At 43.8% G+C, this 22,039-nt stretch overlaps 1 protein-coding gene across 1 annotated transcript in view; it reads right to left on the bottom strand.

Annotated features, from left to right (window-relative positions):
- T265_01851 (hypothetical protein) overlaps positions 1-22,039 on the bottom strand; it is a gene marked incomplete at both ends in the record, with an annotated part of 67,628 nt that overhangs the window by 17,965 nt on the left and 27,624 nt on the right. Inside the window, 4 exons of the mRNA XM_009165961.1 lie at positions 9,549-9,719; positions 11,086-11,208; positions 11,819-11,897; positions 20,295-20,537. Coding sequence (XP_009164225.1) covers positions 9,549-9,719; positions 11,086-11,208; positions 11,819-11,897; positions 20,295-20,537 — 616 coding nt within the window. The remainder of the gene's footprint in view (positions 1-9,548; positions 9,720-11,085; positions 11,209-11,818; positions 11,898-20,294; positions 20,538-22,039) is intronic.

Raw genomic sequence — 22,039 nt, 5'->3', positions numbered from 1 at the left:
AATGGAAAGTTCTTAACGCAGACAATCGGTTCACCACAAAGTGAATCACCAAGGAGTAACTCAGCTGGAAAGTGTTTTACTAGTCCACTTGAGAGACACGCATGATAAAAATTGCTCAAAAATGGTTGAACGGGCCTACCAAGATATCATCCTGGATACGGCGTTCTAACGACCCGACGGCCCCCACTGTACTAACCGCACCTTCAACAAGACAGTGTGGAGGCGGAATTCGTTCCCTTCACAGTAACACAGCTCCTCTTGTGCAAACAAATTCACTCGGTTTTTTCAAGATTGGGCAAGACATAGATTACTGGAATGACCCTGAGGTACTACAGCGTTTAGAGGCGACAGAACTTACGCGATCCAACTAAGAAGCACAACATCTCCATTAATGAGGACACATCTCAACTATGGATGTTTCCTGTTGAGAGGCGAAAAACTACTAATCTTCCTCGTCTTGCACAGCTGGCCAAAGGAATGTGGTAATTTTCAATACAAACCTATCTAACGTTTGATACAAACTCACCCACTGTTTCCCACGCTTTTGTTCGTCTTACCAGGGTATCAGTGTTGTGGATAAGCGAAATGGTTACTTATTGTAGTCTTTTTAGCCTAAGAGGAAATACTGTCAATAGCATCAACCAGTCCGGGATAGATGCTGAAACTTGGCAATGGGTCTGCAACCCAGCCTGCTGGCGTAAAAATAACGAAAAATTCAATCGTGTTCTTCTACATGCCCCGCTGGGAGTATGGACATTTTGTACACCATTTGAGACGATATTAGCGGAACACAGCTAAAATGATACGTTGACTGTTTGTTTGTTGCTCATTCGATCTCCCGAACTAAGTGGACAGTACTCGCAAGTCACAAAACTTACGGGAAAACATCTTTCATACATACAGCTCATCTAATCGCACTGATGCCTAGCCCAGTTCAGTATTAATGGTCGAACTTCATTAGAACGCTTCATAGCTTAGGAAGCCGTTGTCATACAAAACTACATGTCTACAACCTATTATACAGCATAAAAAACTGAGGCACACTGATCTTTCATCACAATACCACCAAATGATGGAACTGAAAACATTGAGTTTTGTATCTGCTGATTCGTCAATCCGTGGTATCTGCTGCTGACCCGCTCCAGCGCCTAGTACCGGAGAAAAAAGACTCACAGAAGGGAACGCAACAGCTACATTCCGAACAAGCGGGTGCGAGAGCGCGAGTGCGAAAAGTACAACGGACAGTCTGAACTCGGTCCAATGCTGACGCACACGGTCTGGCTTTGGTACGAGGCTGTGACGTGCTGCGTACTGCAGGGGCGTTGTCTCACCTTGATCAACGCTGACTCGCGCTGTCTGGGTTTTATACAAGGCTATGACGCGCTGCATGTTGAGGGGGTGTCGTCTGTCTGGTCAACATCTAGAGGAGCTGAGAGTCTCGGTAGATTTCGGGCATTCGGTGGCTACTTTCAGGAAGCTGACCTTCCTGATAAGTTTTCTTTGTCTGTGATGAAACATTGAAGCATTTTTAAACTGCATCTAATAGTGACATGAATTGAACCACTTTTTACTTTTTGCCCCTATTATAGTGGTAGTTCGTTTAATCTTCAATTGAACGAGAGGTAGTTAGTCAAGTGAGGAATCTTGAAACGATATGTTCTAAGTCGTCGGCCGAGCTCACGGTGCTATGGAATAGCTTAACAGCAAAGCGGGTAAAATCAGCAGTTTGAGGAGCCAATGGATGACTACACGTGCAGCAGCCATTTTCATTGGGATGCCTTTGCTTGATGAGTAAAACTGTCTTACCATTAAGCCAAAGCTGACGCATCAGATGGGTATTCATTTGCACGTGCCATGGAGGCTTCATTAAGATATTTTCGGACAACGAGTCGAGATAAAATTTGAGATAGGGGAAGTCAGATTCATTCTGTGGTTGTATAGATACAAGCGGGTCGGGGTGTGAGGTTAGGGTTTGAAACGGATGCACTCTACCTCCTGGGACCACAAGTAAAAGAGAACAAACAATGAACTCTATCGAGGGGTGATACTTGCGGACAAAGCGGAGACCTCCAAAGAACATTTATTCAGGTTCATCTGTAGTCGTGGTTACTAAAGGTTAATCATGTATTGTGCAGGTACTCACTCCCAGGGTACTCTGTGCGCACGAGCAAACTGTAAGCATGTAAGCTGAAGGAATTCTGCGGCCCCTGTTCTTGTCAAGACCCACACTGATATGCTCCAATCTTTAAAGTGCACTTCGTCTGCCGCTATCTTATGTTTTGTACCTTCGCAGAGAGTCTTTTTAAACACCATATGCAAAGTTTGGACACAAAGCACTATGGATAACACAGCAGTCGTAAAATTCATCAAACATGGTATGTGTCATTCCGTCAAGTTATGCCATTCTCTATCTGATATTCATAAAACACTCATGCTGCTGTATTAATCAATACTGGCGGTACCAGCCCGCTAGCAAAGACACCGAACCACAAAAAATGAGCATAAACCACATAGACACTGTTCTGTAGCATGCATGATGCGGTTCCTTTGGCAAAATAGTGAAGTCACAAATTGTAGTCAGTAATTTTTTTCGTAAGGAACTAATTCTGTTCAGTATGGGGGACAAAAGGCATTTTCTGGACTGGGGCCGTATGGAGAGACCTATGGTGACAGACGTACAATCAGGAAGACAATACGAAATCATCTTCTCTGGCTTGATTGTTCCTTTGAAGAAAAATCAACTTTCGGAAGCGTTTAGTGAAAATCAGTAGATTTATTGCTGGGCAACGTTTCGCTTTTGATACAAAAGCTTCGTCAGGCCAAGTAAATAGGGTACGAATCAATCTTCATGAAGGAAACTACTCACAAGGTTGCTGAAAACTCTTCGACAGCCCAACACTGGCTTCAGAAGATGGGCGCAGACCCTAATAATGATTCTCTCGAGAACGACCTTAACCGATATTCACAGAATTTTATGATCCATTCATTATTCACTGTACTGAATATTACGCGAAAATTTATCAGCTTCGTTTAAACGATTGTCTGTTCTGTTTTCCCACAATTTGTCAACACGAACCGAGTGACTGTGAACAATAACTATTACCAAATGCGACATTGTAATACCGCGTTTGACGATATTCCGTGATTTCGAGGTCCTGCATCTTTGAATCATTCTCGTTCCAAGACTGTGTACAATCTCTGGATGTTCCTTAACTAGCATCTTACTACTACTGAGAATCCCCCAACTGGAAAACTGCTTCACCTCACGCTTCCTGTTCTTTCCGCCTTTTTCAAAGTTTGGAAAAGTGCACCGGAAAGAACATCGTTTAATGCGGTGACCACGACTAAACGAAACCACAGGTTAGTATGTCACTCTCAGTCAACCGACTAATGCTTGGCATCGTGCCGGTTTAACAGTGTATTAAGTTTCACAACGTGTGCAAATGGAGCTCAAGAAAATAAACCCAAAGTGCGCAAGAGAAGTCTGTGTACTGTCATCGTACAGAAACATCTCGCCCATTCGTTTTCAATGTAGATCTGTGTAGCGCGGAGCTGTGACTACACTCAAGATGACGACCTACAACAGACTGTACTTTCAGGCGAACTTTCCTCAAACCCGTCTACTTTACTGTTCAAGTTATCTCTAATTTACATCCAGCAGGGCTGCATCCCTGCTGTGATGGTTTCATCAACCGACTGAGAAAGACTTAACCGAATAACTCATTTGATATATATTAATCAAACCAAACGGGATGCAACAAAAGGCCTACGGCAACAGTTTTGACTGAAGAACGCTCCCGTTTATCCATTGAATGAAATGGCTGAATTCCCAAATGCAATCAAGGGTGAAAGAGCATGAAACGGTTGGAAAAGAATAGCATTTCAGAGTGAAAAAAATAATGCTATCGGAGCTGCACTATCTCGCAATAAACGGAATAGACATATCACACGAAGCGAGTCTAAACAGCCTACACATACGTGCAAAAACACACGAACTCACCATAGCAATTCATCAACATCATGCCAAGCATAATCACGGACAAAATAGTGTGCAGGCAGATGGACAAATGACACCGGTCGATAAAAAAACAGGTTGGAATAGACCTGATGGCGTGAATGAAGAGTCCCATATACCGGGTACGACGCAGTGTCACTAACATGTTGAACAGACGCAGCATACATTTCGCATCACTTCAACTCAGCGGCTGAGACCCAAATCGGATTCGGCCGTCAACAGTGGTCGCACCACTGACAGCCTACATGTGGCAAAACGGCACAGACGGGTCCTCAACCAGTATTTGGCTTAAAAGCCTAAACACACTGTATCAGGTGAGTGCCGGTTTACCATTATTACTATTATCATCGTTCATTTTTGGAGAACGGTCAAAAACATTAAAAAAAAGCAAACCCGGACGATAAACAAGGAGTATGGGAGAATATTGAGTAAAACGAGGGAAGCGTTCCACCAACAGTTCCAGTCAGATAAGATTAAGCCGACAAATGTACGCATGTTTCGTATGGAAACACGCGTGTGAAGACCAGCAATTGGAAAAAAGAAAAAAACAATGCTAAACGCCTTTCAAGGCGTACGACAGGCACAAGGTGTCCGTCATACTGAGTCAGTTGTAAGAGCACATGGTAAGAATGGACACCCAGCGCCTTGTACAAAAGCGTCGGCAGTACGTACAACCCAAAATGGTCAGCAAACACAATTCAATGACTGCTATCTTAGAAAGTTCCAGTCCAACAACACCGCTGGCAGATTGAGAAAAGCAGATCCCCCGATATGAAATGATCATCGGTTGATGAACCCAAAAATCATCCGGCTGAAATGAAGTTGAGGGGACGATTATCAGCACCATATCTCTGCTTCTTCTCATTCCACACAAATACCGCGCGCCCATCCGAGACCATGTTAAGGTTTATCAGAGTTGCTCCGCGCTCAAAACAGCGATCAGATCCGGCTTGATCAACATCATCTTGGACAGAATGATATCAGTGCTCAATACCGATGCTTCGCTGCCGTACAACCATGACTTATTTCAAATCATCATCATCATCATCGTCATCATCATCATCATCATCATCATCATCATCCATCGACGGCGCGTTGCGAAGAAATGAATAAAGGTGCTACACTCATTCCGAAGTGCCTACACCTTCAGACATACACTCAAACAATCTGAATAGAAACTGACAACACGAACGCCATTGACATCGATTAGCAGCCATATCTTGCAGCGCTCCAACCAGATGGAGGGGATATCGCGGTGTCCATCCTACAAGGCGAGTAACACCGACAATACCCAGACATTTCTTAATCTGTCTCATACACCTCTGCCAACTCAAGGGTGGGCCACCTCTCTGCTTTCATCACTCTGAAGTGGACATAGAAAACAGCACTCTCTTTGGCAAACGATGGTTCGGCTTCTGCCGCTGGACACATCAATGGAAGTCCCCGTTGCACAACCGAAAACTCGCTTTCTAATTACCTCGAAGCGGATTCGCTGATACCAACCCACACGAGCTATGGTCCTGAGACAACGATTGCCGAACACCTGAAGATTTCTCAGTTCCGCTGTTCGAATAGATCAAGGCCCACAGCCTTACAAAAAACAGCCCGCACTGTAGCCTAATACACCCGTCCCTTGAGACTCAAGGATATATTGCTTTAACGTCATAAGTGTCTCAAATAAGCAAACGCGAACCTTGCAGATCCCTGCATCGACTTCGTCTGTCACACTACAGTAAGAAATAATACAACTTCCAAGGTACGTAAAAACGTTCCACAACTTTGAGTGTCTTTTCCAGGATTGTAAGTGGCGTGATCAATGACTGCATGAGTGCAAAGTGTATACCAAAGGATTTTGGTCAGTCCTTGATTATGATCTCGACTTAGGTGCTCGAAGACGGTGTATTCCAGGCGACGGGGACACTTGTCGAGCTCCGTTAAAACGAGATTACGACGAAGACCTCAGTGGTTAAACCGCGAATTTATTGACTTGAAGGTCCGTGGTTCGAACCAACATCTGCATCTAGACTGCTCCTTTGTACAGATTCTTCCACGACCCAGCGAGTAAACAGACGCTGCATCTTTCCGACTTTGATGGTATGGCTTTCGGTTGGAGGGCACATGATGGGCTACCTTACGACAGCGTCGGGAGACAAAATTTCATTATTGTAGAAATGTATTGGAAGAGTGAAGGATTTGCTCCGGTGTCATGATGCCAGACTGCAACCCTCGGGCAAACGCCAGATCAACACTAGCGACCGAACTGTCAGCATGAGATTCCAAGAGTGAAACGGCACAATCCGTGGTTCATTTGAACCAGGCACTTTTCGTTCCAAAGTGAATACCTTTTTGACCGTTTCAATGCGACTAGAAAGGTAGACTAGAAGATCAATTTTGGCAAGTATGAAAACGAGGGTGGAATAATAACGAGACCACATGCTGAGGAATACTTATTACCGACGCCAACAGCGATATGATCGAACCACGCCCCATTATCCGCCGAAAAATTTATCGAAAGGAGCTTGTGGACAATTTAGTTGTTTGTATCTCAGGTCTTCTATCCAATAAGTAAACAGCTGCGCGTTCACAAATATGGGAGCTACTGGCTTAACATACGTCAGAAGTATTCAAAACACAACCCCGTTACGTCACTCCTGGTATATTGCCTGAGACCGACTAGGTAAGGACATAGCCGGTGTGAAGTTAAAAGTGGCAGAACGTGCGGGAACATTAAGAACGGAATAGGGTGACCTCCCTATCTAACAGTCCTCCGTGTACGGTCATCGTGTGGGGTATGCTAATGTTTGCTGTTCTGTAACTTAGTTCCACTGGGTAACCACCACGTTCTTAAATTATTCTGCGTTTGCGCAGTCAATTTCTTTACGATGACAGGACCACGCTCCTGGAGATGGCGCTCTATCATTCTTATACTGACGAGTACGATAGTCATATTATCCGAACGGCGAAAGTAGTACTTGGCGGAAAAAAGTTATGTGCATGCAGGGTGATTGTGGCAGAGAAGCACGATGTTTTTTGTGCGCTTGCGCAGGTCATTTCTGATTCCGAACCAACACAATACACTTACTTGAAACGAGAAAATCCTCGTTTTAATGACGACCTATGATGTATCGACTGTTTCCGTTTAAGCCCCTTAATTTGTATGGGTTGTGCAGAACTTCTAATTCTAAAATTACCGTCCATATTAAACGTGGACAAAATGATATAACAGTTTCCGAGGTGCCCTAACAGCTACCAACGTGGGGAGGGACTTTGGAATTGTGCACGTAGCCATTGATAAACGGCCTAGACAAACGATACGCTCACACTCGAACCATGCGCAACATCAACACAGCCTGCGAGCTCTGTTTCACTAATTCTATGGAATCCAATCAGCAAAGTAAAAAGATCGAACACACCAAAAGGTTTTCAATGGCAACGAGAAACACTATCCACAAGGACCCCGAATTAAATCACAGTTAACCGTTCCATACAATCGAATCGGTTGATTTTGAGAGAGACAAAATGAGTGTCGTTTATGTCTTGACTGATGGTACTACATGTGAACAACATTCCGACACAAGGGCTGGCGTCCATACGGGTATGCTGATTGAATGGAAGGACGCAACTCACTAGAAAGGTAAGTGCAGATGAAGCTCACACAAAACCGTACGAATTACCGCGTACAGTACAGAATCAGGGAAGCGGGTAGAGGTGAACCGCCACAAGCCATCTCACAGAGGCGGATACTCTAGCTGATCGTACGCCTGGTTAAGGTGAGGTTAATGCTTTGTGCTACGGTGCCCTTCTTTCAGATGTTCGCTGCGACCAGATCGTTTCCTACACACTGTGTATCTCTACTGCCCCTTAACATGCAAATCTCAATCGTCTATTTTTGAAATGCTATAGACCCGCGGATGCCGTTTCTTTCACCAGTCACCTTACTGCCTTGGGGAACATCGACCTAACATCACGTCCTTGAAAGAGTATATTTCCTGTGACACTTGGGGTGGATTTGAAACCAATGTCCACATGTGCCCAGTGCCGGCCAGGCACTTGGTGCTTATCAATAACGACTGATTATTTCGGTTATCAATGAAACTTACCAATCATTAGGAACCAAGTGCTACCGATACTTCCGAAATTTCAATATCATTAATTTTCCTTCCAGGACAGATAGTCACGATATTTTCTCCAATGATGTTTGGTTTTCGCTTGTTGGATGACATCCAAACCACACCAGTGACTTTTTGTGGCACGTTGGTCCTCCTATTTACCACTACCAACATGCAGTTTCCACTCATTTTTGGGACAAAAAGTGAACAGAGACAGAGTAAGGTGCACATTCATCATTGATTTGTCGCCATGCCAATTGACAGACGAATAAAAGCCAGATAATGTGGCCGACCTCGATCGTAATAACATAGTCAAGAGCACTGTACCAGTAACTGTAACTTGCAAGACTAGGATACACAGAGTTGTTACGCTAGCTCACCGAGTGACCCGGTGAGGTCAGCCCGACATCTACCAGCCTAGTCGTCATGGCTGCTGATTCGACTAACCAAAACACCAAAAAAACAGTGTCCGTCTATTTTTTAGACGACTTTTACCCTGAGAGAATGTTTAGACCCAAAAAGTGCGGTAAAGGTCATGTAAAGTTGGGTTGCCGGAACAAATCAACATACTGGCTCGAATCAATTTTATTTTACACTGGTGAATACTGGTTGAATGGAAACGGCAAACACTAGTTTTCAATACATCTAAACTAATGTGAAGCTGACGGAGACGCATGCATAAAGTGGATTGACTCACAAATGGCTTGTGTCGAAGCTTCAGCAGCCAATAGAATGGCTTGTTCGACTAGCGACCGAAGGCCAATGTAACGCAAGCACTGGTGTACGTTTCCTTCGTGAACACAGGCTGCGTTTCAACAACCTAAAAGGGGCTCCCTTGGTGGCGGCTAATATATACTGCCAAACTGGTATTGACCTCTGGTGGAAGGCAGCAAACAACATAGAAGACAGTTTCTCGATTCACAGGATGTTCCGTGTTGAGCACAGCTGAAGGCGAGTACACATGTCTTCAAGTGACAGTGTAACTAACTGACGGTTGGGGTCATCAACAAAGGCTGGGACAACCGGTCCTGACTGGTGAGGTTGGCAATCTCTACTCCAAATTTGACTTCGGCTGGCAAATGTGCATTAGTCCTAATAAACAGGGCCCGAGTAGCTTACAAAACATTCACGAATATTGGAACACACTAACCACGGATGTGTTATGGATAAGCAATGTATGCTTTAGGTTTAACCAGAGTAGGCGCAGGACATGAAGTTTGAACTAGTGGCGGGAAATGGTTTGTCTGATGGCATCTTGCTCAGATGGGTAACATAACCGGAACAGCAGACGTAAAAATTACATTACATTAGGAACTGTTTGGTGCGTTGAGGCTTGAGTCGGTTTGCGGAAAATGAAAGCTGTGCTTGCGGTTGACATGTGCAGCGACAACTTCGTGAAATACACTGAAGGACAAAAAACTTACCTCTTTGACATGAGTTCGCAGATCCGGTAGATCGGCCAGTTGAACTAGTAGTGAGATGGCACCGGCCAATAGTGCATGTAGAGCGCATCTGTGTGGCAGAGGAAGGACTGGCGGTTCGTCGCATATCTTCTCCTGCACGGCCAAAGTCAGTCGGAAAAGTTCACTAATAACCTAAAACAGTGAGAGGAAAGATTTGAGATAGCAGAAAACGAACCCCGGTAGTAGGTCATTAGAATGCGAGGGTGAACTGAACTGAAATGTCACTGATTAAACAGGTCTGATCAACGATGGTTAAGCCTTCAATATATAAATGTTTATCCTTCATCCGATGAGCCCCTATAATGTCGGAATTATTCATGTAGTTGAACTTTCTAATATCCGTCACTTTCAATTGAAAACTCAAGCAACATGCGGCAAGCCTTACAGAGATTATATTTGAGCTCCGAACGAATGTACATCAATCGGAGTCGACCGTTGTGAATTCGTCTATCATGAAATAACGGAACTTCAACCACTGATTCGTTGGCGAGTGACAGAACCTTGTTGACATCATTGGGCGCACTCACTTGAACTGGGCCTGTGACCCTCGAGACGACAGATGAGTCCACCATCACCGACTGTGGTTGTAATTTCAGGCTTTACTTGTTCTGAGCGCTATAGGTTTCGTGGTATTCCCCTTACGAGGTCATAAGTTTCAGGTTAATTACCTTTGCGCCCACTATCTCCAGAATAACCTTCCGAAAATGGTGGCCATAGTCTACCGTGTGTTCAGCGATGTATAGAAAGCTGAGGCAAGTAAGTCCAGAATCCACCATATGCTGTAAAAACTTTATGGGCCAACTCTGGCAGCAATCATTTTCAGCTGGTTGTTAATCCGTGAGCCCGGTGTGAGGAAAATGGATCTTACCATTAGATACGTTCAAATCTAGGCCCAACAAATGAGGAACTGTAATGAAAGGCGTAGTTTCCAACTAATCAGAAACGTGAAATCGAGACAGGTAGGTCAAGCAGCTGAGTGAAAGCTTTGGTGACTCAGTTCAGCCTTCCTGCGGGATATCGTAGTTGGTGGCATGCCAGATTCGCTCCGGTTGACAAATCTGATTACAACTGGGAACTTGGATTCTGGGGTGATCGCATGTACTCTCGACACCTTCCACCAAAAAAGGGAATTCCCATTTTTGCACCGCTCTCCATAAATGTTGACATTCGTAACTACAGCTATAATTGGCTAGTACTTGGTAGAGACTCACGCTAAAAAAAGCTGAAAGCTTATTAAAGGCCAGTGGGAATTAGAATCCGAGGTCTGGATAGTCAATGGACTGCTTTACAGATGCACCCAGATCAAACCTAGTTTATTTATCAGGTGCCTTTTCGAAGCTTCCTTCACACGTGCAGTATCGGATCATCCAGCCCGTCGGCAACGATGGTGGGCACGATGTGATGTACGTGGTCATGCTGGCATGATCAAACCAGATTGTACGTGCTAAGTGCGCATCAGATGCATACTCCAGGGAAAAAGGCAAAACCTGGCACTTACTTGATCGGCACCCATCTCGAGGGCGACCAATCCAACTGTACAGAACAAGTGTTCCAAGCAATCCACCTTATTGCTCGAGTCCAAAAGTTGATGATAAATATTTTCCGTGAATAACACACCGGTCTGGGGTTAGAAAGAATTAGGAACTGAAAATAACGAGTGCAATTGTCTGAGGACACAAAGAGTCAAACTATGAACTATGAAACTTGTGGGGCCAGAAATCTGAGTAGGCTGCAGTGTGTACAACCGAACATCAGTGCGAAGTCCAACAGTGATCGATCAACAAAGGCGAATTCTTCAGTGCTTGTGTGGATGTCCAGTTACTTCCGTTTTCAGGGCATCAGGAGCGCTTTGAAACTTCAGTTAAACTAGTGCGGAATCAGTAATTCCATTTGGAACCGAGTGGAAGTGGGTGTTTAATACTACAATACAGAGGACGGATAATTGGGAAACTGTGCCAAAACTGACTACAGCACGACAACCATCCCTCAAACAAGACATGAAAATGCATGGTAAAAAATGTTTGTATAAGAATAAATTTGAGTAGTTAAGTCCATATTCGTTAGCTCTCGAACGATAGCTGAAGTCTACGGTACATTCTGCCAGATTAAGTGTCCCCAATCGGATAATGAAGAAAGCGAAAATCGGTTGCTACCTGCAAACGTCCAATGTACCCAAGAAGGTTTACACAAATTAGGATTGGAAACAAAGCCTCGAGCAGCCAACTGCTTACTTGTTTCATAAACAGGATATCTTGTCTGGAAGGTTCTTCCCATACAAAATAGCTGTCCAAAGGTTTGTCAATGTATGTACTGTAGAGAGAGAACAGGAAGAGAGGAGGGAGTATGGTTAAGTGAGGATCCATACCAAATAACGCGAAAAAATGGGATGAACGCTTACAGTAAAATAGATTTGTGTAATGTGAAATTACCCTATGGATGGTACCAATCACAAATGAAAGATGTCGAGCGAATATAAACCAATCGAGGTAGTGAACAGTTGTCGAAAGACATCGTGGGAGGAAATTATCGAGGAAAATAAATTGACTGTACGACACATGACTGAGAATAAGGAATCATAAACCGACATGCAGTGCGGTAGAAAATAGGCAGGTCGAGCAGGGCTGAACACGAGAAGAGAAAAACGTGTGCAAAGCTGTGCGAAAGGAGAGGAAACTCAAGGAAGAGGTAAGCGTAGTAATCAGTGACAAAATTAAACAGAGACAACATAGCGGAGAAACCTAACGTGTACTTAGCAGTAAGATGAGGGTATATTCGATCCCATAATACTTATTACCAGGAAAATGCCACTACATATTCACCGTAACCGTACTAAGAGCATGGAACACACTTTTTGCGTGACTAGTTCCTAGTAGCGGTGCAAATATATGGCCTTGAACTATACAACAACAGAGTGAAGCCCTGGAATTTCACACACCGCATACAAGATGCCAGGTAGATCAAAACAAAAGTGGGCTAACCGATAAACCAAATACTCCAAATGAAGTAGCCAGAATAGCTCACGGTACTTGGACAGCATTGGTGTTCAGTGCACAAGTACGGTTGCGTAGTTCTTTAAGGTGAACGGATTAAGGTGGCACACAGTGTACGCAACTAATGAATAAGAACCTTCAACATGTGACAATGAAACGACAGTACGCTAGGAAATCGATAAAGAACGAAAACAACACCTCATCCAGGTAATATATGGAACCAAGTCGGAATAATAGGATCACGGGTAAACTGATGGAAGTCGAGTGTGAAACTGCAGTAACAGTAAGCTGTTAGTAAGAACCAATATAGCGTCTGTGGTCTATTAAGTTCGCCAACTGGTAATCAAAGGGTTGTTAAAATCGTTCGGGTCCAACAAGATAAACATTCAGTAAACAACAATTCAAGATACTCGTCTCTTGGCCCAAACCAGCCATATATGGAGAAGCGGAAACTCAAGAATGAGAGTATCAGCATAGATGCTGTGTTGGTCATCATGAAACCCTGGTAAACCGACCGTCGTCCAGCTGTAGCACCCTTTCGGTGCCTAACTGCCATGTCACTCGAAGGTTGCATGAGGGCTGGGATACTGCCAGGTTACCCAAGCCTAGACAGCGGAAGTCGAGAGGTGGAGGTCGGGTTCGAACCACGAACCTACCGGTCAGTAAATTCGCGCTCTTACCACTTGGGCCATCCCGACCGCCGAAAAACAAACAAACAAACAAAAATAGCTGGACCAAAGTGAGTCCGCTTGATACAACAAAAATGAGGTGCCCTAAACGAGAACCTTTTGAGATGCGTATTAAATGAGTGCTATCCGGGAGTACTAAGCGCAGTAGTGCCTCCTGAGAGTATAATAGTTAACCAACCAGTTAGATGGACAGATTTCTCTTGACGAGAACCACTAACGGAGGGAGATATAAGTACGTGACCCGGCTTCGCGGGGTTACCTCAACCCAGCACCGACAGTGTTGGATCTTGAATTGAAATAATGTTTTAATATTAGTCTTTATACTATCCTATTTTACCAGAGCTAGCTAAGCAAAATCTAGCATCATGATCTCAGACCGTGACTGCATGCATCTCGGAGGCCAATTCAGAATGACACAACTGCAGCTTCAGTCATGCTCCGTTTAAGTTGTTCTAATTTGACCAACATGTGAATCTTCAGCGGATAAACTGAGACTGCACACAAATCAGCTTCTAAAAAAATAGTGTTCGATAGGGACGGTGGTGTGCCTGACCGTCCTAATAATCTGTATGTTGTAAACATAAAGCTAACCATAAAGCCACGGACAGATCTATGGGATTCAACAAGATTGCAGAATGTTCGTTGATTACCGACGCGACTATAAGTGAGTCAGTACAAATCCGCCGGCTTAATTTGGAGGTGCATGTTAGGAGACTAAAAAAGACAAGAAGGAGTCCAGGGATGAGGCCACCGATGAAGTGGACCGGCATTGCGAAATTAGAATGGCAAATAGTGGTAGTTAGTGAGATGATGCGGTTCGGAGAGAAATTGACGGGGCGAATGAGGTCGGGGTACAAAAGATTTCCAACGAGATAGATGGCCACAGGAAGAAGTAAGCAACATGCTCTGTTGCCGGTGTATCAGATTTTCGGGCAGCCAAAAAGAGTAAACCTCCTTCGGAGAAGATACCGAAAGCAGACGACTATTTCGTTCGGTCTTGTGTGCTTTCTGTCCAAAAGTGAATTGCTGTTGGTAAGTGAACTGGTTTTCAGTGTATGCTGATCTACCTAAGCAATCAGTTGACTACTAGTGAACAGCCAGCAATTCTTGGCTTATATAGATGGATCTTCGCGAAGGATCTGTTAAGTACGAACCCATGGGTTTGGAATTGGACTAGGCTCCTAAAAACAGATAAGCAACCGGGAAAAAAGCTATAAAAAATAATAAAAGTTCAACTGTAAAACAAGTTCAGCAACTAGCTACGGCGAAATGTGAAGGATATACAAGGGCTGGTATACTGAAAGGTTATCCAAAACTCGAAAAAGCCACGAATTTTCCGGTTACTAAGTGCGTCTGAACCACCAGGCCATCAGGAGCCTTAAGGGAAATGTTGGAAACCATCCGCAAACTGTCGCTTTAAAATGCTTGGGAACATAACAAATGTTTGTAAAACCTCACCTGAAAAATCCCAATAAGTCCATAGATAATATAAATCGAATTTTGAGCCTAACTGAGATTAACCAGCTGTGTGAATCGTTCGGGGTAATGACTAACCGAGGGGTCATGTTATGTTTCTCGGGCTAGGTAGCCCTAATAGGGACATAGGGTCCTATGTGGCTAAGTTTTACCGGGTATTGCTGTAGTTTATGCAAATACGAATGTGGTGCAACCTTTTAATCGAACAGTTCTCCATTAGCCAGCCACGGTTTTTGGAAACTCCTGAGAAAGTAATCACCTCATCATTCACATAATGATTGCATACTGACACGTCACATTATTAAAAATGTACTTTTATCAAAACACCATTCATCATTTGAGAATGAATCCACGGCAAACTCAAAGTACACAGAACTCACGTATCTTGTCTACGAGGAAGCAAAATAATAGAGCGTTGATGCAAAAAAGCTACGTTTTTATCTAAACGCAACATTCGAACTCTAAAGGTACACAATTCAACATAGTAGCATACGAGTTCACTGAAGGGCGTTTCGAATCCCTAAAGAAACGGTACTGTTGAATGACCGCGGAATAGGCACCAAAACAATCTGAAAAAGGAACCGAGCTCGGCAGCTGAATAGCGGTTCTCGAGGTTTATGGAACCCTGTAAATTACATCAGTGGTTCCCAACCGAGGGGCACTCCCTTTGGGAATAAATCAGTCTTAAAAAGCGAGTGCGGATCAGAGATTCACAAGCTCAATCCTTCGAAACACTTATAGTTAACCCTTTTCACTTGGTTCTGAATGTGAGTTATATTTAGTTTGCTCATTTTGCAACAAAAATGCAAATGAGTCCCACGTCAGCGAAAATGAATGTCCCGGTCGAAAAACCGAAAGAGTTTGCAACAACGTGTTAACTAAATTGCCCCTTATTGTGATGGAAACCCCCCTTTTAGTGTAGGTTACATCCCAGAAAACGCTTTCAAGTAGCTCAATAAGGAATAGTTCCTATCGCAACATCGCAGATACAACAACTGAGCGTCATGACATGAAAGAGGTCTAATGGCAGTGGCCTAAAGTGGCAGCTGGAACAGCGAGGATCACTTGTTTTCTCAATCCAAAATAAAACAAGTAACACTCTATAGAGGATTCATAATGCCTTTTCAGCCCGTTTTACGATTTATATATGGGTATCATAAGGCGTAACTCTAAAATATAAACGAAATTCGCCCCACGGATATCATTTCCCCGTGCATCAAGTATGAACTGTTCACTTTCCTCAATTACGACCAAGGGTGTTCAGACGAACATACCTCAGCCAAACACATGAAGAAATGCCACCTTCTGTCCAGCACTCAGCGTGTATATCCGTCGAATAGACTGAACGAGTGCAACAAGTTTAAGCATGCATACAGTCGAACCTAACGAGTAAAAGAATGAACTAGAGAGACAAATCGCCTCGATTGTGAAATTGCTCGATAAAAAGGTTCCTCATCAGTTTCATCACTATCCAGGTACTAATTGCCAGCAGGGATTGCTCCGGTGCCATGTCCCATAGCGTTTCCGGCCATGTGCGAGAATCACATGGATCCAGAACAGAAGGGTGTAAAGACGCCGAAACAACCAGTTTCGTACGCACATGTCACTACCTCTCCCTCGCAAGTTAGTCGTTAACAGAAGTTTGGAAAAATATAACTTCTCTGAATGGTAGTCTGGCATTGGTGGTACGTGTATCGACTACCTTAACGTGGTCAGGTTCGTTTACTACAGAAGTGACGCTGATGTATGACTAAATATTCACTTACGCAAAGTTTCGTTGCGAAATTCCACAGCCACCTAACAGCCGCTATACTACGGAACTACTGTGTTTAGACTTTTGAAGATGTTTATAGTCTTCGGATAGGAGGGTTTACGTTTGGCAACCATCCGACAAGACAGCCATCACGGCTGTTCTGTATATACAGTTCTTTAGCTAGGCGGAATTAGTCCTCGACGTCATAAGCGATGCAATTAGCCAGATGTTGCACGCGCCTTGCTGACGTGTGCATTGACTTAATGCGTCAGAGGATAGTTACAGCTTGTACATCTGCCTTCATATGTACACCAGTCGACAAGCTCAAGTTTCAGAGTAATACAAAGAGAGCCAAGATCTTGGAACAAGGCCTCGCCGTTTGCATAAGCAAGGGTCACGACAAGGGGTGTTCTATTTACCGCAAACTGTGCGGACTAATGGCTAGATAATGTAACCTGCACTGTCAAAAGTATCAACCTCCTCCTGAATGTTACTTCGACACCATGGTTCACTGTCTCTTTAAGTGTGTATTCTACGATGGCATCAGTAGGAAGACAGACAAATTTTCCTAGGAGTCCGGACATTGAACAGTGCAATAGATATAGCCAAGGTTTGAGTTATGGATACGAAGCAGAGGATTTGCGCAATGGAGTGAAGTTGGCCATTTCTTTGGGTGCCCGACTGAGGTATCTAGGACCGGGATCCACCAAAGACTGATTGTTAACTCCAACAAAGGAGGAGTTGAGAGATAACTATCAGTAGAAAATGGGCATGACGGCAGTCGCACATTTTTGCTTATGTTCCTCACCGTATGAGCGGGCTGATGTCACCACAAGAATGTTGACGTGACCCAAATTTGGTTTGTTTGGTTGTGTAGAAACTGACATGCTGCAAGGATGCTCAGCCGCAGACGTTTGGACGATTAGATTACCGAGAACTTCGGCTCAAATGTCTGACCACCAAGTAGCGAATATAGAAGTTCATTTTAGGCAACCATATTTGTCAGAACAAATTGGGAAGGAGGTCACAGATATCGGACTGAGATCTAACAGCAATGAGTAGCTCAATGAGTAGTTGAGGTACAGAAATTCTTTCACGCTGATAAGGTTTTGCTTCTTCGCTAGTGATTTCCCAAAGTTAACCACGTAGTGGGAATAAGGGGGTACTATTGTGACGGATGAGAAATGATAGTGACAGTCCAGCCTATACACCAGCCTATACACGACTTGAGCAGCATAACGCAGACCTAAATTGTTATGGTAAGAGTCCTGTGATACTAATGGAAATTAATGCACGGAATGTCCAAGAACCTAAATAAAAACAGTGAAAAAGGTTTTTTGTAAAGCGGATTGGATCTCTCCAACGATGGTCATGAGCAATTTGTTTAGAAGTTGCAAGGAGAAAAGTTCAGGAGCTTCAAATTTCCGGCATACGAAGTCACAACCTTCCGCAAACTGCGACAGCTGTACAGAGTATCAGTGGCACAACCAAAGACTTGAACATACTCATGATTATTTCGATTTGTTGGCTATTGCTGTGCAATGGAACTGGTGATGGGAGAGACTTGTCAAACAAGCACAATCAAAGCAAACGACGGCCTGGTTAGCGCTCCTAAGCGGGAACACAGAAGAAAACGCCACAAAGCTGCTCCACTGCTGCAGTGTTCAACAAACCGAATAGATTGTTTTTTTTTGGGTTGGCAAATGAAAAACCATCAATACTGAAGGCTCTATAATAGGAGCGAAACTCCAGTCCAGTGATTTCCCTCCCCTTTGGTGTGAACTCATCAGAAAGATTGCGCCAGGGCAGCAGGACGATTGTTCAAACGAGAGTGATGTGTGCGTGCAAGCACCTGGTGAGCAACCTTTGAAATAAATCGTAACTGGTTCCAGAAATGAGAAAAGTTATTTCAACGTTTTGTGAGGATTCACATGATTCCAGCCTCAACATGTTTAGCAGCCGTGCAGTTCCAATCGGGCCTAAAACTTTCACATGTGAAGTTGTTCAGTCAGGGTAAGTGAGTCAAACTTGAACGTTTGATAGGCTGTTCTTCACCATGGCCAGAATGAGCTGACTGACGGAATATAACGATTTTTTTGGCCTTCGATCAACTGGTGTGAACCTTCAGCCAGAGCTGAGGAGACATGCCCGCCACAACATGAAACCACGAAGTTTAGAAATCTTCCCACAAAAGATGGAAGTCTTCACAGAGTAATTCGAAATGACACACTTTGTTCACGGGCAGTTAAATTGACATGCGTGAAAAAGCAGGGATATATCTAGGATGAATTTCCAATAAAATTCGAAAAACGTTTCTCCTGTCTCAGTTTCTGCCTGTTATTGATCAGGATTCAGAACTTGGACAGCAACAACAGAACAACCTAACTTCAGGGCCTGAGGTCGTGTGCCTCAGTGCCTAAAAAATAATGGAATACCAGGAAGTAGTGGCATGACCTACTGAATTTGTATTCACATCATTCTCGTTTATACTATTCTTCTCCAACGCTACCACAACTGCCCTTGTGGATCCAGAGGGCTTCCTGTACTTGATGTGTATTTATTAAGAAAGTCGCACAGGGAGGGGAAAGAAATGTTTGGACCAGAGTGATGTGAACTCGAAATAGTGCTGTACACATAACTACGTAGTGGACAGAGTGATGGAGCATTAAAATAGTTAAACCTAACCAGAACGTTGCAGTCAAATGAAGTGAAATATAGGCTGATTTACATACAAACGCTTAATAAAAAATCAGAAGTAAATCTGTTCACATAAACAGTCACAGTTGCAGTGCATGGGGCTTGCTATTTTGATTATCGGTGGTATGTTTCACCATGTTTATTGATGAGGTTTCCTCTCGTTTGTGTCCACAAAAATGGTTTGGAACTCGCCTCCAGAATACCGCTGTCCCACAGTGCTTTCATACCGCACACACCATACACCTGGTGATGGATGCTACTCCAACGACATACTTGACCCCCAATTTGTGCACATGACCTATGAAGCCAACACGTTGCACAATTGCACACGATCAAGGTGGGCTAAGACAGCGACGCCTTTACTAACGTTCACCAACCTCATGTAACTAAAGAGTCGTAGCACCGGGATTGGGTCATGTAACATCACATGCAAAGTTCTTCAAAAGGGCTCTTTTGTTCTACTATGCTCAGCATCTGGGTTGATGTTTGTGTAAGTATTGGTGATGTGTTACCGTATTTAGTGAGCTATGAATCATGGGGTTTTCCTCTTTTTGCATCCAAATAGGTTGTTGTAAATCCTCCCTTGAGAAGACAACTGCATAATACACAAGAAATGGTAACTGGTGATATCATAATAAATTACCACCTAAACATTGTTGTACCTTCACAAGACAACGAGTAGCTGTCGAGTTTGGAGAAATAGTTGCGTCCGGGCTTACTTCTCACAGATTCGTACGATAAGGAAATTGTACAGAAATCTAAGGTGCATATCGGATCCTGGATATGTAGAAAGATTCACCCCACATCAACGAAGGTTCACTAACCTCGTCCAAAACATAGCGAAAACGTTCCCTTAAAAAGCGGTAGTTCGCCGGATAAAAATCGATCAATGGAGCAGTTTTCGATTAGCCTAACCACAAAAAGTGAATGAGGAAGGAATATAAAAAGCACACGCATTCTAGAGGACTTAAGCGGCAAAATCAGCCAGCAACTTCGCTGCAATCGAAAACTGGCTTGGTAAAAGCTACCACCACTCAATGAAGGCAAAAACAATGGATACTGATCCCCCTCGGAGGGAAAAATTCGAACTAGGGAAACTTACTCCACTTTAAGCAAGCGTTCGGCATTACCATGACGATCTATCAGAGTATGTAGAATCTTTTGGACTATGATACGAATAGCTGGATCGGGATCAACAGCTACGCCCCGTAGAAGTAGATTGAGAAAGTCAGAGTTCAGTGCATTTGAGATGGCTACTGTCTTGTACTGCGTAGCCACAGTGAGCATGGTCTGCAGCAGAACCATGATCAGAGGACGAGGGCGCGCACCATACTGCGGATGGTATCTAAAATGATAAAGCGCGATGGGAAGGCAACTATAGTAGTAGAAGGATAGGTATGGTCTACTAAAAACAAACCAAGCACACTATGAACAAAGAGATTCCAAGATGTACCACATCGCTTCTAAGCTTTAAAAATGAGGTGTTAATAAAAGCTTGTACTAAGATATGAGCCACTTAGGAGCTAAGTTGGAGGGATCAATACCTTCACACATATCAACACCACCTGCAGACAGCGCACATTAGACGGTTAATGTTAGGGTTCAATAACAGGCCCCGTTACAACACCTGAGGAGCTAGAAATGGTTGATAAATTAACTAAGTTGGGTAGTTCTATTTTTTTTCAGATGGCGGTATTGCTAACGAAATGAACGCTTGAACTTTCAAAGCCTGAAAAGCTTCTATCCAGCTGAGACGCCATTGGCGACGACGTGACATTCTTTTGTCGGTAAATTGAAGAGTGTAAAATGCTGCGGTACGTGCAGTACTGCTTTGTGGATGATAATTTTGGTTACCATCTTCCAAAAAAACATGACCACTTGAATTTAACTACTGATATCTTGAAGGAACTGCGGGAATTGTCAGTAGAACGAACTTCGATGATAAATCTAGTGATGAGGAGGTTTAACAGCTAAATAAACTTGAATAAGTCACGTACTTCGTATACAAACCGATTGATCGGCTCAGCATGCCCTGCTGGCAGGAACCTGTTCTCGATGAAGATACGGAGGAAACAAGAGATGAGTTGCGGCGAAGGCGCGCTGCGATGGTGCACTTCGTCTGCGAGGTTAACGTCTGGATCAACACCTGAGCGAATTCCCATAGCCAATCGCACTATTGTATCCAATAGCCTACACAGGACTATACTATCTCCCCTGTGGTATTTCGTCTCACCATATGAGCTTCAGTTGGTAGCCCTAACCATCTCGCGCAATCATAGCCAATGTAAACCAAACGAACAGGAAAGCCGAACTGGACACCGTTGTTCTACATTTCTCAAGGAGCAAGACGCAACCCAGGGAAGAGCTCTGTTGTTTGCATGTCAAGTATTTTGTGTGAGACATTAGGGTGCTGTCAATGTCACTCAAGACAGTTCACGACATGGCACTTGTGGTTCCGCAAGCAGGCGCCTTGGCGGGATTTGATACCTGGAAAAATCGTAACTACTTGAAAGCAGTAAGAGTAGTGTAAGATATATCGCGTTAAAAATGGCGGTACTGAGCCTGGCACATTGGTTACAACCAGGGTTAAAATATCTTGGCTATCAAACGAAATAATAAAGAAACGAAACGAAATAATAACAGTGATACCCTACTGTGAAAAGACGTCAAGGTGGAAATAAAAAGGGACGGAGTCATCCCGAGACAGGTGTAAGCACAATCGCATTTCGCCCTTACTGCTTCAAACATGTTCCATGTTACTCCTGTCACGCGCCCAGGAAGTCCTGCTCATAGATCGGCCCAACCCACCTACAGGTTATAATTATTTAATCAACCCCCCCCCCCCCC

Source organism: Opisthorchis viverrini, assembly GCF_000715545.1.
Source record: "Opisthorchis viverrini unplaced genomic scaffold opera_v5_20, whole genome shotgun sequence".
NCBI classification, from domain to species: domain Eukaryota; kingdom Metazoa; phylum Platyhelminthes; class Trematoda; order Opisthorchiida; family Opisthorchiidae; genus Opisthorchis; species Opisthorchis viverrini.
Note: the sequence above shows the minus strand (reverse complement) of the source record. Positions and strands in the feature narration are given on the sequence as shown.